Source organism: Thermobia domestica, chromosome 14, assembly GCF_964235325.1.
Source record: "Thermobia domestica chromosome 14, izTheDome1.hap1.1, whole genome shotgun sequence".
In the NCBI taxonomy this organism is placed as follows: domain Eukaryota; kingdom Metazoa; phylum Arthropoda; class Insecta; order Zygentoma; family Lepismatidae; genus Thermobia; species Thermobia domestica.
In genome coordinates, this window is record NC_137467.1 from 76,958,883 (window position 1) to 76,976,289 (window position 17,407).

Here is a 17,407-nt window from a genome sequence, read left to right on the forward strand (position 1 = left end):
CCCATCAGCATCGACGACCTTCTGCCAACGTTCTGGGAGGCCATGGATTCTATTGCGGTAGAACTTGGTGGGTCGTAGAGCGAAGAAATTATCAAGTGCATTTTGCACCTCTACTAGGGATTTGAACTGACGTCCTCTAAGATGATTGTCCAAGGAATGGAACAAATGATAATTGAATGGTGCAATATCCGGGGAGTGGCGGATACAATAGCATTTCCCATCCAAGGCGTAGAATGGTGTCCCGGGTCATCCTAACCACGCGGTTCTTAGCGTTATCATGTAACAGGAGGACCCCTTTGCGATTCAGAAGTGCTGCCTTCGGAGCTTTAAGTTTTTCTTGAACACGGCTCAAATACTGACATTACACAGTTGCATTCATGCTCTGACCCGCTGGTAGCAGTTTCCGATACACGATTCCGCTAGCAGTTCACCAAACGCACAGGAGGACCTTCTTCTGGTGCAGTGCTGGTTTCGACTGTTTTGGAACCGGTTCATGAGATGATAACCAATGATGGCAGCACCACGGAGCTTCGTACAGGACTCACTTCTTATAACATGTCAACGCCCTGTCCGGAAATGGTTCTTCCTCAGACGAGACAGCAAAGAAACAGGTGTCTGCTCTCGTTGCCTTCTGGCCTGGAATCAAATCATGTGGGATCCATCGACCCAACTTGCAGTGCTTTCCAAGTTGATGGAGGTGCTGCCGAATTTTTTCTTCACTGATACTGAATTGTAGTCCCAATTCATCACATGTCTGGCCACTGTTCGACTAATTGCTGCCGCCTGAAGATCCTTATTTTGAACATGTGTGGTCTTCCGGCACGTGATGCGTCTTCGAGTATTTCATCACCGTCCTTAAACTTGTTAAACCACCGCTGCACTGTCCACGTAGTTATGACATCCTCAGCCGCCTGAAGATCATTTTGTACATGTGTTGATCTTCCGGCACGTGATGCGTCTTCGAGTATTTCGTCACCGTCCTTAAACTTGTTAAACCACCGCTGCACTGTCCACGTAGTCATGACATCCTCACCAAAGACCTGGTAGCGCTGCAGTGGCGTTTGACCCCAGTTTGAACTTGTACTACATACACGCCCTTATGACGCTCTACGGAGGTCTCCTGTTCACTCTGTCCTTACGCAAGTTCACGATGTAACTGACAAACACCAACAACTGACCTTCGCCTCATCACCATTCGCATTCAACTTATGGCATGAGGGCTAATTGAAAAACATACCTCCACAAAAGCAACAGAACTTTCTTGGTTACATTTCTACTTCTCTTCTTATAGAACTCACGGGCCTCTAAACCAGGGACGTACACAAGCAGTGGGTCCTGGAAGCACAGACACACTTTGAACTTTTCTGCGAATTTAGTGTAATTTTACAACTTTTAATATAATCTATCCTGATATTGAATTTGGATCCCCTGAAAAGCTTTGGAGCGTCCTCCCAGAATAAGTTTCTGCGTATGTCCCTGCTACAAATTGAGTAATACATAGTTTAACAACTTTAATAGAGACTAGCTGAAATGTTCCTTTTTTACACGAGCAGGGTAGTTTTCTGGAAAGTATTTCTACGCCTTCCCCTTTAATATATGCATTACAATGGAAGAATAATCACAAAAATACTGAACTTGCATTTAAAGAGTCTTTCAATGAAACATGGGTTCTCAACCTGCATCAATTTGATGGAACAGAACGTAAAATTTTCATTTTAATTTGTTCTATATTACATTGAGATATGGGACTATATTCCGTGTCGCTTTGCTTCAACGCACGTGAAATTTGCGTTTCACTTTCCGATATTCGGCATAATAGTTACAATTACTTATTACATAATTTGCATTGCTCCAATGCGAGTTTCCGGAGATCGTTACCTGATGAGTCCGACGAAATGAGACATATTTCACATTCTCAAATTTCCCGTCCACTAGACTCAATTGACGGTCGCGGTCGTATTCATTTCTAGCCTCAGCGCAGAAAGTACATCATGACTGAGAAAAACATATATACCTATGTAACATTTCTTTACGTCGATAGCTCGTCAATCTTTTTTCTTGTGATTTTATGCTAAATGTGGTTTGAGTTGTAGACGTACTTTTTTTTTTTTTTTTTTTTTGACTGAGCCACAGCTTAGAAAAGGTTTTGAATCGGAAAAGAAGAAATGCATGTATATATTACGCAAACCATCACCACTGTCATAATGACGGTAACAGAAGAAGAGGAGGAAGAAGAGATGATTTAAATGGCAGCAATTTAAAACACAAGTAAGTGCAAGTTGGATACGTATTTTAAAAGGAGTTTTAATGTTTGTAAACGTAGTACGTAACCAAATTTGTTTAAACAAAGTAGTAAAACGTACTTGATACATTCATCCATATTTAAATCATTAACAATTTAATTTTTAATCTTCCAGGAGTAGAAATTTAATTTGAAGTTCTAGAATGATTTTAGTCTTATTTTAACACATGTCTTCGTCGCATCTAACTAGCATGAGATGGAATTATATTTTAAATTGTGCAAACAAAGTGAGAACAGCTCAGCATATGGGCTATAGAAAGTGCGTAGTGTAAACCTCCCGGCGTGTGTATATATATGGGTAGAAAATGCTCTTGATTGTTCAAGTAGAATTACTCTGTAAACCAATTGCGATAGCTTATAAACTATAGTGCACAAAACAAGAACCAATTAGTGCTAGGTGGATACCGTACTAAAAAGCACGAATGCTATATAATCGAGTCAGGCATGAGCACAACAGGGGGGGCGAACGCTAGCAAGGGCATGCGTCTGCAGGGAACAGACGCATCAGCATTACAAGCAACATACAGCTAAATGCACATGTATACATCGTTAAGGTTAAAGTTACCGACTGATACTTCCCATTTGGGTGAGAGGAGAAACACCATACTTTTTAGGAATTATTGATTGACTATCTAGGATATTAGAAAGTCGGTAACAAAGTTAGTTGAAATTAGTTTATAAGTGATTGAAGAAGAAAACAAAGCGTAGGGGAAGAAAACCTGGATTCCCCTCTCCTGTTGTTTCGCCGGTCTGTTTGTTTTAGGAGTAGCACGTTTCAAATGTTTGATGTGACGCGAGTAGTACCAGGTCAAGCGTCATTCCATAGCGGTTTTTGGGAACAGAAAGCTAAGTTTGCCTTTTTTTGCGGTAGCAAAGTGAGAACATCCGGGCGGAGGTCGTTGACGTACCCGAAAGTTGCTAAGACCATTCGGTCATCATAGTAAAGATTGCTTGTCTAGAAGCCAGTTCGGATGAATTGCGTAAATTTCCGTGCGGGTCCGATGACGTCTTGCAATTGAGCCACAGGTTCGGTCTTCGCGGAGCTGCCATTGCTACTGAATAGTGTCGTCAAATGCAGCTTGTAAATGGGTCTGCGCACATTACTGTAGGTGGCGACAGCAGTTACTGATGAAGACAAAATGGCAGGAGGTCGTGTGATCGTGTGGGTTTTTGGAGGTTACGAGGTTGGTTCTGGTAATGTATTCATGTGTGTCGTGAAGAACAGAATTGCTGAAGAGCTTTTAGGCGTTTTTGAAAAGTGTGTGGGACAGGGTTTGAAAAAACCCAACCCACCTGGGCCCATGTGGTTTTTTTCGGGTTTAATTGATTTTTTTTTCGAAATATTTCAAGGTCTTTGGGGTAAAAATGTTAAAAATATGATTTAGATTTCAAGATTGTCGTTGTCACAACTTGCAACAATTTTTTATTCACTGCTGTTTTAAAAAAACTGGCCGCCATTTTGAAATATATTGGATCGCCGAGAAAACCTATACAGCAAATTTAGAATGTCTTGTGCTTCTACCCTCAAAATTTCAACTTAAAAAGTCCGAAAATTGCACCCTGTAGCATGGATACTCGCTAATTTGAATAATGGCCGTCATTTTGGAATACCGCCAAAATACATAGAGCTAATTTAGTCTCTCGTGCTTCTGCTCTGAAAATTTCAACTTGAAAGACCGAAAATTGCGCTTTGTAGCATGGATACCAGCTATTTTGAAAAAAAAAATAAATAAATAAATAAAATGCCATTTTGTTATTTTACGTTGGTATGCCGGCAAAATCTATACAAGAAATTTAGAGTCTCCGGCTTGTGTCTTGAAAATTTAAAAGACCAAAGTTGAACATTGTGTGGTACAGACAGACAAACGAACAAATATAGACCGAGTCATCCCAGGATCCTCAATGACGATCGCCAAATATTAATGCCATTAATTTAAAACAAAGACATAATTCAACAAACTGTCTTATATGAAATATTTTTCAACGTAAAATAAATGGTTTTATTGTTGAAGTTCTCTTTCGATGCTTTGTGCGTTCAATTACGAGAATTTCCCGAGCACTTGTTGCAAGACTTTTTTTTTTTTTTTTCAAAAATTAATTTAAAACAATTAACAAATAAGAATATCATTCATATTTTATATTCTAAAATGTTTCAGAATGTGTTAAATTAAATATCTTCTTGTGGAAAATAAATAGTTTTATTGTTGAAATATTCACTTAAAATACTCTGTGGGTTCAATTGCGGGAATTTCACGACGGGTCCCTGAAAATGCAGCTTGCTTTACTGCATTAATACTGAAGTTTGAATTCAGCACTTGAAGTAGTAATCGTTACCTACCGGTAGTCTTCGAAACTCCGAGCAAAGCTTCTTAAATTTGACAAGAAACTTTACGCTATTGCTGGTGTTGACTCTACAGAATGCTTATATGAAGAGTAGCAACAAATGACTGAACTAAACTGTTGTTGTTGGAAAACCAAATTTTACTGAATAGGCTACTTTTGTTACCATCAAAGGTAAGAAATAATACTAATAGCGTCACTAATTTGTTTATACATATTTACTGTTAGTACCGGCACCTGTAACCTTAAACCCATTTACTGTTAGTACCGGCACCTATAACCTTAAACCCGTCAACGTATAAGGAATAACGTCCCTCGGCGGCGCCGAGTCAGGGAGTACACTATTCACGGAAAATAATTTCTAAAATATAAAACTGCATATTTTACTTCAAAAAGGCTATAAGCATAATCCATACATTAATTTGTTCTATAATTATCTCAAGCTAAGGTGAGTTTTTTTTATTCATTCAATGCATTCAGAACTTTATAAAGATCTTATGTTAATGATGTTGTCTGCCTTAACTTGAAAAGCATCTAATTCGCCCAAAGAAAGTTCAAAATCTGATAAAAATAACTTCCGATGTGATCACCTTAGTTGTACCAATAATATACTAACAAAAAGGTCAAAAACCCAGGTGGGTCCAACCCTGGGGTGGAACATGGTACAATCATTCATAGCGACTGCTGGAAGTCATATGATAGGTTGGCTGAGGTGGGGTTTTAGCACTTCACAGTGAATCATAGCCTGAATTTGGTAGATCCCGTTACTGGCGCTCATACGCAAAATATCGAGCTGCTGTGACAAGACGCAAAGGACAGCATTCCGAGATATGGGAACAAAAGACACCATTTCATTGGACATCTGACCTTTCTTTTTTTTTTAAAAAAAAAAAAAAAATATCCCCTCGCAACGCGGTTTCACAACGTTCTGTTGGAAGTTGCTCGCATATACCCTCCAACGATTTGAGGTATGTGAAAATGAATGCTTCCTGGTCCTTATTCTCTTTTTCGTTGCATTCCTGAAATTTGCCCTTGTACTTAATGTATGACTATGTGTGGGGAGGATTTGAAGACACATATCTCATGTCCCGTGCACATGGATACTTCTTACTGCTGTACTACTTACAAAAAATGATTCTATTTGATGTACAAGTGGTAATACAGTGAAATCTCCCTTAACGGACACCTCTATAATACGGACAGATTTTTTTTTGTCCCGGCAAAAATATATGTTCTCTTACGGAACTAAACCCTCCCTTTTACGGACACTCTCAGATACGGACGCGGACAGTCCTTTTCTCCCCAAACATTTGAGTAACCTCTTCATAACGGACAGGAATTGTTCTCGGTTCTGCGATATATTACAGTATACAGGAAAGTATTTTCCCCCATAAGTGTATCTCTCAAGTCCAAACCTGGTGAATTATCAAACAGAACAGCTGAACTTGTAATTTTTTCCGCAATAAACTGCTTTCTGGTGGAAATCCTAGAAAATTTTCAATAAGGAATAACACTCATGCAGGGATAGTCGTAAGGCCAGGAATTCTATGCGAAACATCGTCCCTTCCCTAACAAATTTAATCCTTTTCGTCTAGACCTTGCATCTTTACCGACAATTGCATAGATAACAAAACAAACATTGCTTGTTTTACAATAACATTTTCAACGAACAATGCTACTTTTTTTGGAAAAGAAACATTTTTCTTTTACTCGTGATACTGGAACAAGTCTGGGATGGAGTTTTCCCACCTTCCTTTTTCATTTTCTCTAAAAGGATATTCTTTGTGATTGGGCCTGGGTCAATAAATATGCACCCCCAATAGCTTGCCTTTTCATCCATTCTGTCAACGAAGATGCCGTGCCAATACACAAACACACACACACATGTTTCTTCTGCAATCGTACTGAGGATTTTTAGAGGACACTTGCTAATGAGTTTTATTTCCGTTGTAGAGGAAAAAGCTTGCCTTTTTCGTTAAACATTGCCCAGCAATAATAGGCTATGATTTAATAGAAATGAATTTCTCCTTCATCCCTCCCAGTAATTCAAATTGTACTAAATAAGACTATTTTCATATCGAATTTTACGTATTTACGCCCATACATAATGTATTTACTGTATATTACTGCATACAATTACCCTTATGAGAAATTAAATTTCTGTAACCTCTCTATAACGGACACCTCTCAGTAACGGACAAAACTTCATGTCCCATTGGTGTCCGCTATTGAGAGTTTTCACTGTACAACACATAACAAACCGAGATCACGTTGTATTCACACTCCATGTTGGGTAAACACAGCATGATCTGGGTTTGTTGTGTGTCCTATTACCACTTGTACATGATATAGAATCATTTCTGTAGGTAGTACAACAATAAGAAGTATCCACGTGCACGGGAGATGAGAAGTAGTTGAGATGAGTTGTAAACAATTACCGTCAAAATATTAAAAGAATATTAATACCATATTTTTTCAGTGATTAAAGGAACATAGTTCTTAGTACAAAAAGGGGTAGATTTTTTGTAGTTACGGAGTTTAGTGAAAGGACCGAAAGAGATCTAATACGTCACAAACTCAAATTTCGACCAGAACAATAACAGAGTGGGCAGGGGTAAAAGTGGATCTGAAAAGGTGGAGGAACGATAGGTAGCGGCATGACGTCACGTCGTCCCTCCTACCTATCTTTGCCCATTGTAATTTTTTCAGAATTGAGGTGACGGCGTCTCCCCGCGTTCCCCTGTACTTTTACCCATGAGGGTGGGGGTAAGTTATTGTTACAAGATGTGCTTTCACTGGGCATCAAAACACACTCAGAAAATAATTATGCAAGTTTCTTGATAGCCACAGGCCACCTGTACAAGCCAGACTACCAAAGCACATGATTAGGCTTAAATTCCATTAATCCTCGCTAGCTTATAAAGCACACGTTCGGTAGGTTTAGTTTAGTTTAGTTTAGAATAGAATACATTAGTTTTGTTTGGCTTACCATGATGTAAATAAGCGCGGCAGGGCTTAACGGAATTTAACTCCATGTTTAAGAGCATAAGTAACATTAACAATTAATTTTAGATAAACCCTCCGTGCTGATCTAATGGCTAGCAATGTGGCTGTCGTGCACGTGGTCACGGATTTGATTCCCGGTGGGAGAGCACAAAACTTTAGTTACATAATCATTCACTTCTATTAATCATCCGTCTCCTCTAGGCTAAAGAACATAGACGTGGGATATTAAACTTAAAAAAATCAGGGATAATTTTGGAACTGGGGGGGGGAAATCAGGTAAAATCACCATGTTTACAGGAGAAATGAGTTGATGTTGTGTAATTGTAGTTACTAACATAACATAATATAACATAACCTAACCTAAACCATCAAAAACAGAAAATAAAGGTAAAAAGTACGAACTTTAAGCGAAGAATTCTGGCTCCTGAAATCCAAATATCCTAAACTAGCCTAATCTACCTAAACCATCAAAAAGTACAGAAAATCTGACAAGAAAGCACGAAATTTAAGCAAAATATTCTGGCCCCTCAGTTCCAAAAATCATTGTTAGTGTAGATAATTGGGAATGCAACCCATGTGACACTCATAGACTTAAGTAACAATTTTATAAACACTAGGCCTACTTAACTTGTGTTCAACTGCCTAAAATCGTGAGCTTCATATAACGAAGGTATACAACTACCTTCTACACTTATAATCAACTACAAAACTAGACCCAATGAATATTTATTTCAGACAAAAATTGACGCATTTTTAACCAAATTATTAAAAATGATGAATGGAAACACCAATTCCGTTGACTGCGGGGAAATGGTTCTGCGACTTGCGGTGTGGCTTTGTTCAACAGAATGAATTATTTAAATGAATTTCAAATCATTTTTTGAATAGTTTTGCTGTAAGAGCGTTCACAAAGAAAATTGCTGTAATTTTTTTCCCCTAATAAACCACCACTTTAACAAGAAGTATCTTTCCAACTATAAGCCCTTGCCAAAAGAAGTACAAAATACCTTTATAAAGTGATTCGATCTTTATGGGGGTAACTTAATGTACAGAACAGAGCCACATCTTAAGTGGCCGAAACTGTTTAATAAAAATATTTCAGGTACAACCAACGGGATTAGTGTTTCCATTCATCATTTTCAAGGATGGAAGGGGGCACGGTGGCTCAGTGATAGAGCAGTTACCCCTGGTGCGCGGGGTCCCTGGTTAAATCCCCGGCCAAGTAAATTGGTGGTTGACAACATCGTGTTCATGAATTTTCTCGGAGTACTCCCGTTTCCTCCCACTTTCTCATTCCACAAATTCTTCCATCATCATTCATTTACTTTAATCGTCGTCTTACTTAGCCTAAAGGCAATAATCCCAGGACGTTAAACCGAAGGATATCATTTTCAATAATTAGATCCATTGAATGTAAGTAATACAGAAAACAGGAATGGCAGACAGTTCCGTGTACTGTAAATATTAACACCCAATTATTGAGTGTGGGTATTCAGGACGTTTTCTTCCGTAAATTACAAAGGTCGCAAATGAAACTAATTGATCAGAAATGAACAATATACATGTGATAGATTCAAAGCCATACAACCGGTTATGTCTTCAATAGTGTAGAAGTATAGAGCAGTGGACCAAAACAAAATAAGAACTGCACTTAGGGGGCATTATCTTTCCTGAGGTGACATTCACTGAATGTCACATTTTTTGAGTCTTAGTTCTATTTTATATCCTCCTCTGTTTCATGTAAATAAGCCATTAAGTACCTGGGCTACAAACATTTGAAGCGAACTTTTTTACATAGGTAATAATAATGAATTATTTTCTGCTTTTTATCCTTTTCAATATATTTATGTATATCTATCTATTTATATATATATAACTATTGCTTGATTTGGATTTACGGACAGTCTTCTTTTCTCTCCTAAAGTTTTAGTACGAACAGAAATCATTCTCAGTTCATAGTTATTTAGAATAAAAATTACGTATTTTTTTGCAGTTTGAAAATACAGTATGTTAGACAGAAAATCACCTTATCACAGATTGTGTTTAAGAAGTCAGACAAGTGAACTAGCACACAGAAACAGAACATTTGCAATATGAACTTGAAATTATTCTATTTTCTCTGTCCATAACTAATGGATTTCTGGTGGGAATCCTAGAAAGCATTTACATATAATTTTAGTACAGTCAATGTCGAGTCAAAATATGTATCAGAGCATGGCATGTACTTGACTTAAAAAAAGTATTATTTGTAGTACACACGTACACTCATGTCCAAAATTATTGTCGCATGTCTATAAATATGTTGTTGTAGGAATATAATTTGATAACGAATTTACCCGGTATTTCTTATAATGTTACTATGTGTATAATCCGCAAAGACATGTATGTGGCAAATTTCATGCCAAAAGAGCAATAAATAAGAACAATGAAACGAAAATAAAATTTTCTTGTTCTTTTAGCAACAGTTTGTTTTACTCATTCTAATTTTCGTATTTATAATTCTTTTCCTATGAAATTTACCACAAATATACATTTCCCGATTATACACATAATAGCAGTATTAAAAGTACCTTACAAAATCATTATAAAATTATTTTCTTACAAGAAGGCAGTTATAGATATCCGACAATCATTTTGGACATGAGTGTACATAACCACTTCCTCCAGCGGTACTTTTGTTTCTGTGTAGAGGGGATTTCTACCCGATACCTCTAGAAATTCGAAACTGAGTGCAGTATCTAGATATTAGCCTATTAAATTACCACATGAGCTGTGAGTCTAAATTCGTGTAGCCTCTATTTTACGGAGAAATAATGATGACCTATCTATGTGTATTATTCAGATCAGAGGTTTCATTATAAATGAAATATTTAAGTTTTACGTCCCACGATTATGCCGGTTAGGCTAAAGGAGACAGTGATGATGAGAGATGAGTGAAATGGTGGAATGAAGAAAGTGGGAGGAAACGGAAGAACCCCGAGAAAACCCACGAGCCCTGTGTTTGTCCACCACAAAGTCCACACGGCGCGAGCTGGGATCGAACCAGGGACTCCAAGCACCGGAAATGAACGCTCTACCACTGAGCCACCCCCCCTAGGTTTCATTATAGTAGCTAGTCTCGTACTATCATTGTTGGAGTATCACTTGCATTCACGTTCAGTGGTTCATTTCAGTCTTTGTAAAACACGGGGGCGCGGTGGCTCAGTGGTAGAGCGTTCACCTCCGGTGCTTGGGGTCCCTGGTTCGATCTCAGCTCGCGCCGTGTGGACTTTGTGGTGGACAAACACCGTGCTCGTGGGCTTTCTCGGGGTTCTCCCGTTTCCTCCCACTTTCTTCATTCCACCATTTCACTCATCTCTCATCATCACCGTCTCCTTTAGCCTAATCGGCATAACCGTGGGACGTAAAACTTGAAGATTTCATTTCATTTCATTTCTTTGTAAAACACTATCGTGAAATAGTCAAAACTCTTAACTCAATCTTTTTTGGTCCATTCTGAACTTATCCTTTTATAGATTTCAGTAGTTCTTAAATATACTTCAAAAAGTAAAACATTCAGTAATAATCTTGGTTACTAAAAACTCCATCTTAATTTGGATAGATGTGATTGTGTTACTGTGCTTTATGTTACAGGTATGTTTGTTTTTCTTTCTTTCAGGATGAGTATGTTTGCTGCACCTAGTTGGGATGTTGATGCTAAATGCGAGGAATTAAATACGCAGCTTTTTGGCCCTTCAAAGTCTCTGGTAAGCTCTTCTTCTTTTATGTTAAAAATTATATGTAAAATAATAATAATTGAGTTGAGAGATCGCGCACATTGATATAGGTAAATAGATAAAGAAATAAAAGCACATGATTAGAAATTGAATACGTTGGACACATTTTAACATTGAAAAATTCAGGAGACATACTTCCTATATATGTCCTTGTAGTATCAATAATAATATTATTTTCTCTAAAGGGGTACTTATAGGAGGTAGGGGTCTGCACGGGCTTGGGCCTACAAAGTATTATATCACTTCGGGTCCGGGCCCATAAACTTTTAAATATACAATCATATTTCTCGGGCCTAACTTTGTAAATATACTGTATAACGATATTTATTGAACCGTTCCTTCTGGAGAACTTTTAAAGCACAACTTCAAAATTAAACCTCTAATTGCTGTAGGCTAAATAGAAATGCAATTTTCCGTTTCTGTAATTCGGACTCACTTGATTATTACACGAGCTCGGTCCTAAATGCTAAAACATATTTCGGACAAGGGTCGGGCCCGACCCGGGCTAAAAATTCCGGCCCGTGCAGAACTCTAATAAGAAGTAAATGTGTAGTTTTGAATTTTTGAAGAAAAACAAAACTTTTTTTAAAAAGAAAAAAAACTTCGAACACTGGTTTCACATAAAGTTCATAAGATGAAAGGGAAGATTTTTCCTCTATTTGTTTTATAAAATGAATATATAAATAACGCAACTCTCGTTCTAAGTGCAAAATGAAAATTATATTTTAACGTGAATGTCCAGTGATGTCCAAAGGATCAAAATGTACAGGATGGTCGTGAATCCCCGCAACATAGGGAAAATCACAGAGTTGTTGTTCTCTTTTTTGAACACATTTTTACAGGCAGGATCCACAGGAATACATGCTTCTAAGTAGGACACTGGACACCATGTCTGGCTCTATTTCTCTGCAAACGCCTTCGATTCTCTTGTGTATATGATCTTTGTTTTAAACCGTATTACTATCTATATGGGACTTGAAGTATTGATTAAGTGTTAGGTGTATAATGGGGACGTCAGCAGTGATTATATTTATCCCTATCGAGATAAGGCAGATGAGCAAAGCATTCAGTACATAAAAAAAAAATCAAAATAATACTCCTAAAACATTGGAATTCTATTATAAATTTTTCCAAATAAGACATTAAAACAACAAAGAAACAGACGAAAATTCAAACAGTGGTAGTAAAAATGGCTAAAAGAATAAATAATAAATATAGAACTACAAAATAAATCAAAAAATAGCAGTAGTAGTAGTAGTAACACATAACAGGAAAAAATTAAATAGAAAATCTCAAAGCACGTTAATTATTCCAGTCTCACTAATAAAAGGAAGAATACGTTCATTGAGGACTACATTATTCTCTTATACATGATCAAGATTTTTAGGTAGTCCTAAAAGCTCTCGGACATTCTGGAATATTCTGGACATTCAATAAGAATGCGCTAAATATTCATTGAAACGATACAATCTTTACAATACGGACAGTTAACGTCATGCACTAAATAGGAGTGCGTGAGATAAGTGTGTTAGGATTACTTCATCTAATTCACTACTACGTGACGTCTGCCGATTGCCCAATAGGCTTTACTAGTGAAACTTCTTTTAGCCTTGTCCCAATCCGCTTGCCAGTGAGAGTGCATGCTTTGTAGGAAGTAGCTGCTAAGATATGTGCACAGGAGAGATTGTTCCAGTGCAACCGCTACCAATGTGACCTTCGTTGCTTTATCGGTATGCTTATTTCCCCGAATGCCTAGATGTCCCGACACCCAGCAGATAACGATGACACAGCGTCGTTACTGTAACTGTACGCGCCTTTGGCGTGAGACATCCGGGTTTGATTCCCGGCGGGAGCTCATGTGGTTCAGATTCCACGTTAATCAGTAGGTTCCGTCTCATATAGCCTTGCTACCGAAAGGGATGTTAAACTCAAAATCAACTCGTTACTGTAGCTGATAGCATCTCATAAAACTGTCTTGCACTAGGGCTTGTTTACTAGCTTATAATAACGCTTTGTTGAGGCGGCCTTGGCACAATAACACAGTACACATCTCTGGTGCATGGGCTCTTGATTCCATCTCAGTTTCCGCCAAGTTGGACAGACACAGTGCATGGATTTTCTCAGGGTTCTCCCAGTTTCTTCATTTCACCGTAAATAATCGCTGGTCAGAATAAATATTAAGATGAAAATTTCTAAGAAACTATGCTAATAGTATGTAGTTTTAATATTTTTTATAAAATACTTGTTTAACAGCGCATAATAATAATAATAATAAATGGGTTGGATTTTGCAATTTCGAGGGGTTTTTCTTTCTTTTCAAATGATATTTTAGCCTTAATTCTCACCGTCTAACCCAGCGTTTCCCAACCGGTGTGCCGCGAGGAAATCGAAACAAAATTTTTAATTCTATAGCAATCAAATTGCAAGACATAGAGAAAAAGGTATATTTGTATTTCACATTACTACTATGAATCTAAAATTTAAAGTTTCATACTGTGTTACTTTTCTGTAGAACATTTTTCTGCACATTTCTAATTTTTGAAAAAAATAGTATTTGTTATCATTGTTATGACCATTATTGCTTTTTTTTATTGTTGCAGACTATTTCCTAACTTGAAATTTTAAAATATCCAATCCTTTCCGGCAAAGTAATCATGCATACGAATTACCTACACTTGTGTTTTAAAAGTAAAAGAGATTTGTTTGTTCGTTCGTTATTTAGTGATCGTCCTTCTTAATGAAAGATTGGATACAGTTTTCGAAAAAGAAAGTGTATTTTTAACAACTTGAGTCCTATATCTGATTGCAATTGTTTTCTATTTTTGAATTAGATAATGGTTGAATGATTAAAGTGAAACGAAACGAGAGAACCCCTACAACAGTGTCCACTATCACAAAGCCCAGTTGACATGAGTTGGATTGTATCAGGTACCCCACGCGTGCGAGTAGTGTTGAGAAAAGGGCATAGAACTAACAAAAGCAGGTGCTATTTATAGTCCCACTAAAAGTACAATGTATCATAAATGGAAGTAATCTCTTTTAGTTTGCATTGTCTGTGCAACTTTACCCTTATAGAGGATTTCTGGATAATTACTTTTTTAAAAAATTGAAGACCACACGGGAAAAGGAGGTAAATCAAGAAATGGTCAAAAATGAGTTAACAGCAGAATTACGTAGTCTGCAAGATGCAGTCATGGACTAAATCCTACAGCAAGAAGGAGGTTAGTAGGGATGCGCACGAGACAAGATGTCTCGAAAATGTGACGTAAAGCGATATCTCGACTCCAAAAATGTAAATTTCTCTATTGGAAGAGCTGTGTCTCGACTCGAATTTTGTCAGGAAAATTCTGTCTCGACTCGTCTGGCGCGAATCCCTAGAGGTTAGTCACTGCAAAATTGAATGCCAAAGATTTCGTCTACGGGGAAAGAAGAAGGTAAATCACTGGAAAACAGGAGAATTGTGTAAAATTATTTTTTAAAAAAACTGACTTGACTCCTTTTCCCCTCTGTAGTCTGTTACTATCTTGTTACTTCTATTAAATTACTTGATTAGTTTCTAGTTTAACTTCCCTTTCAGCATCGAGGATATATATTAAACATGGTCCTACAGCTTCACATGAAATTCGAACAACATAATCTTCTAGCGGGAATCCAAACTTGGTTTCCCGCACTAAAGGTGCATGCGCTAACCCTAGAATGAAAAGCATAATGATTTACCACGGGGAAAAAACAGTGATCGAGCTTTCTTCTCTGTGAAAAGGATGTCAGTAATCAGAAAAAAATACTACAGTATTTTATATTTTCAAATAATAATAATAATAATAATAATAATATGTGTGCCGCGAGAATTCAAGTTACCCTGAAGTGTGCCGTAAGTTGAAAAAGGTTGGGAAACGCTGATCTAACCCTTTGAGCGTACAGTATATAATTTTATTCTTCGTATAACTATGATTTATTATGCTGACTTCCAAGAATAGTTAAAATTACAAAGTCCATTGCCCTTATTTATCCATTTGTGACTCCATTTGCAGATTACACACTTCTCATCGCGACAGTTAATCAACAAATTTACCGAGGATAAAACTTAAAATTCGAGAACCAAGATGAATCCTCGAGTTTTTTTTTTAAGGGAAATATATACTTTTCATATTTCATTTACTGTGTATGGATGTGTATTTTTAATAGATAAAATGTTCCTCGCATACTCTAATTTCCATGTTGTCATGATATGTTACAGAGCAAATGATGTCTTTTATCGTTATTTATAACGTTACTTTCATTTTTGAACCTATTTTTCTCTATGCTTAATCTTTTAAGGCATTTTAACATATACTGAAAAGTCGGACACCCAAATGCTATTCTAAATGGAAAGTTTGGAGTATAAAAAAGCGTTCAATTTTTGTCAGAAAGGAGTCCTAAATCTCTGTTAAATGAGCAACAAAATTCCCTAGAATGGGACTCTGCTCATATTATGTTGAGTAAATTGAAGGGACAGATTGGAAGGGGTGTGGCAGATCTACTGACGCTCACACTAGTTGGAAGTAGCTTAGTAACTTATCGGCCTATAGCAGAGGTATCAGAGAATTATTAGTTTCAGACTGGTTCCATATGATCCATTGTTCTGTTTGGTGGAGCAATACATGTTATTTCTTCTTACTATACTCTGTCTGATGCTTTTCTAATAAGATATCTGGTACTAATGTTAGGAAAGAATGAATTGTGTCACCATTGTCCGTTTCACTTAGCTAACATAAATGTTTCGAGACCGGTTAAAAGTAAAATTCATATATTTGAGAAGAAAAAAAGTTTGCTCTGCTCTTTGAATCGTGTGTTCAATAGGAATTTTGTAAGTTAACAAACATAAGAAAAATCTACCTTCCTACCCTAACGAGTCTATTGTTCGTTTTTGCGATTGCCCCGGAATAGTAAGTGACCTTAGGTTGTAATTGAGTTGTGCTAGTTTTGACCAAAAATTGAATATTTTGTCCTAAACATTTACAAGCGTAATAAAAGTTTTGCCCAAAATTTATAACAAGCAAACTTCCGATGAAATGCACAGAATTATCCAGAATCATAAATTATTTAAGATGGGAGATGTAAAACTCCTAATTCAAATTGCTTCACATTTTAAACAAAACGGCTTTCAATTTATGGACAAAACTAGCGCATGATAACTGTATTATGGTGGAAGAAGGCATAAAAAAACATGCAAATAATAGAAACTAGGCAGGATCGCAAAAGTAGTAGTCATTATAGCTCAATTCCAAACTGAGGGCACTAGGCATTTACATTCCAGAGTAATGTTATAAACATATGTCAATTTATATCCATAACACGTTCGCTCCCGTATCCGAGATTGGTCGGATTTTAATTGAAATGTATAGCCTATCATATAAGACTAAAGTCAAATCATAGAGATCATCAACTGAAGGCATATAAACAATTTCAGATTTTTCTGATTATGGTGTAAGAGAAAAACTAATTCCAGTAAGAGAGAGGGGGTTGATTAGGAGTGACTGGCACGTAATTTAAAAATGAGTGGCCTGGCGTTTTAATACCTTGTGCAACAGCTGATTGTGAATGTGTTTAAATAATCAGCCCTTCGTGTTTCTTTCATTGTTTTCAGAATCAACAGAATGATGGTAAAATTGCAAGAAAGCAGGAGGTTTCACCCAAAAAGAAAAAGAAGAAAAATAAAAAGGATAAAGTCAATGTTAATTCAGTAAAAGAAGCCTTCCGCAAGAAGAAACAAAAGGTAAGGATATGTCATTGCTATTCAAGTCGTTAAATGATTACGAAATATTTATTCTATTCTGGTAACACGTTGAAAATGTTACATAAAAGGCAAAATCCTTTATATGTTCCAAGACAGCGTTTCTCAAGGTGTAGTCCTCAAAGTCTGTCTTTGTTGTTCTTTTGGACTGAACATTAGTCCAAGACAGAAAAAAAATAAATATCAAGTTAATTTTGTATGACACCTTAT

General features: G+C 36.9%; 1 protein-coding gene across 1 annotated transcript in view; it reads left to right on the top strand.

Moving 5' to 3' along the window:
• The first annotated feature begins 2,129 nt into the window (after nucleotides 1-2,129).
• LOC145670224 (uncharacterized) overlaps nucleotides 2,130-17,407 on the top strand; it is a 51,554-nt gene continuing 36,276 nt past the window's right edge. Inside the window, exons 1-3 of the mRNA XM_081738603.1 lie at nucleotides 2,130-2,268; nucleotides 11,307-11,394; nucleotides 17,051-17,179. Coding sequence (XP_081594729.1) covers nucleotides 11,308-11,394; nucleotides 17,051-17,179 — 216 coding nt within the window. The 5' untranslated portion in view covers nucleotides 2,130-2,268; nucleotide 11,307. The remainder of the gene's footprint in view (nucleotides 2,269-11,306; nucleotides 11,395-17,050; nucleotides 17,180-17,407) is intronic.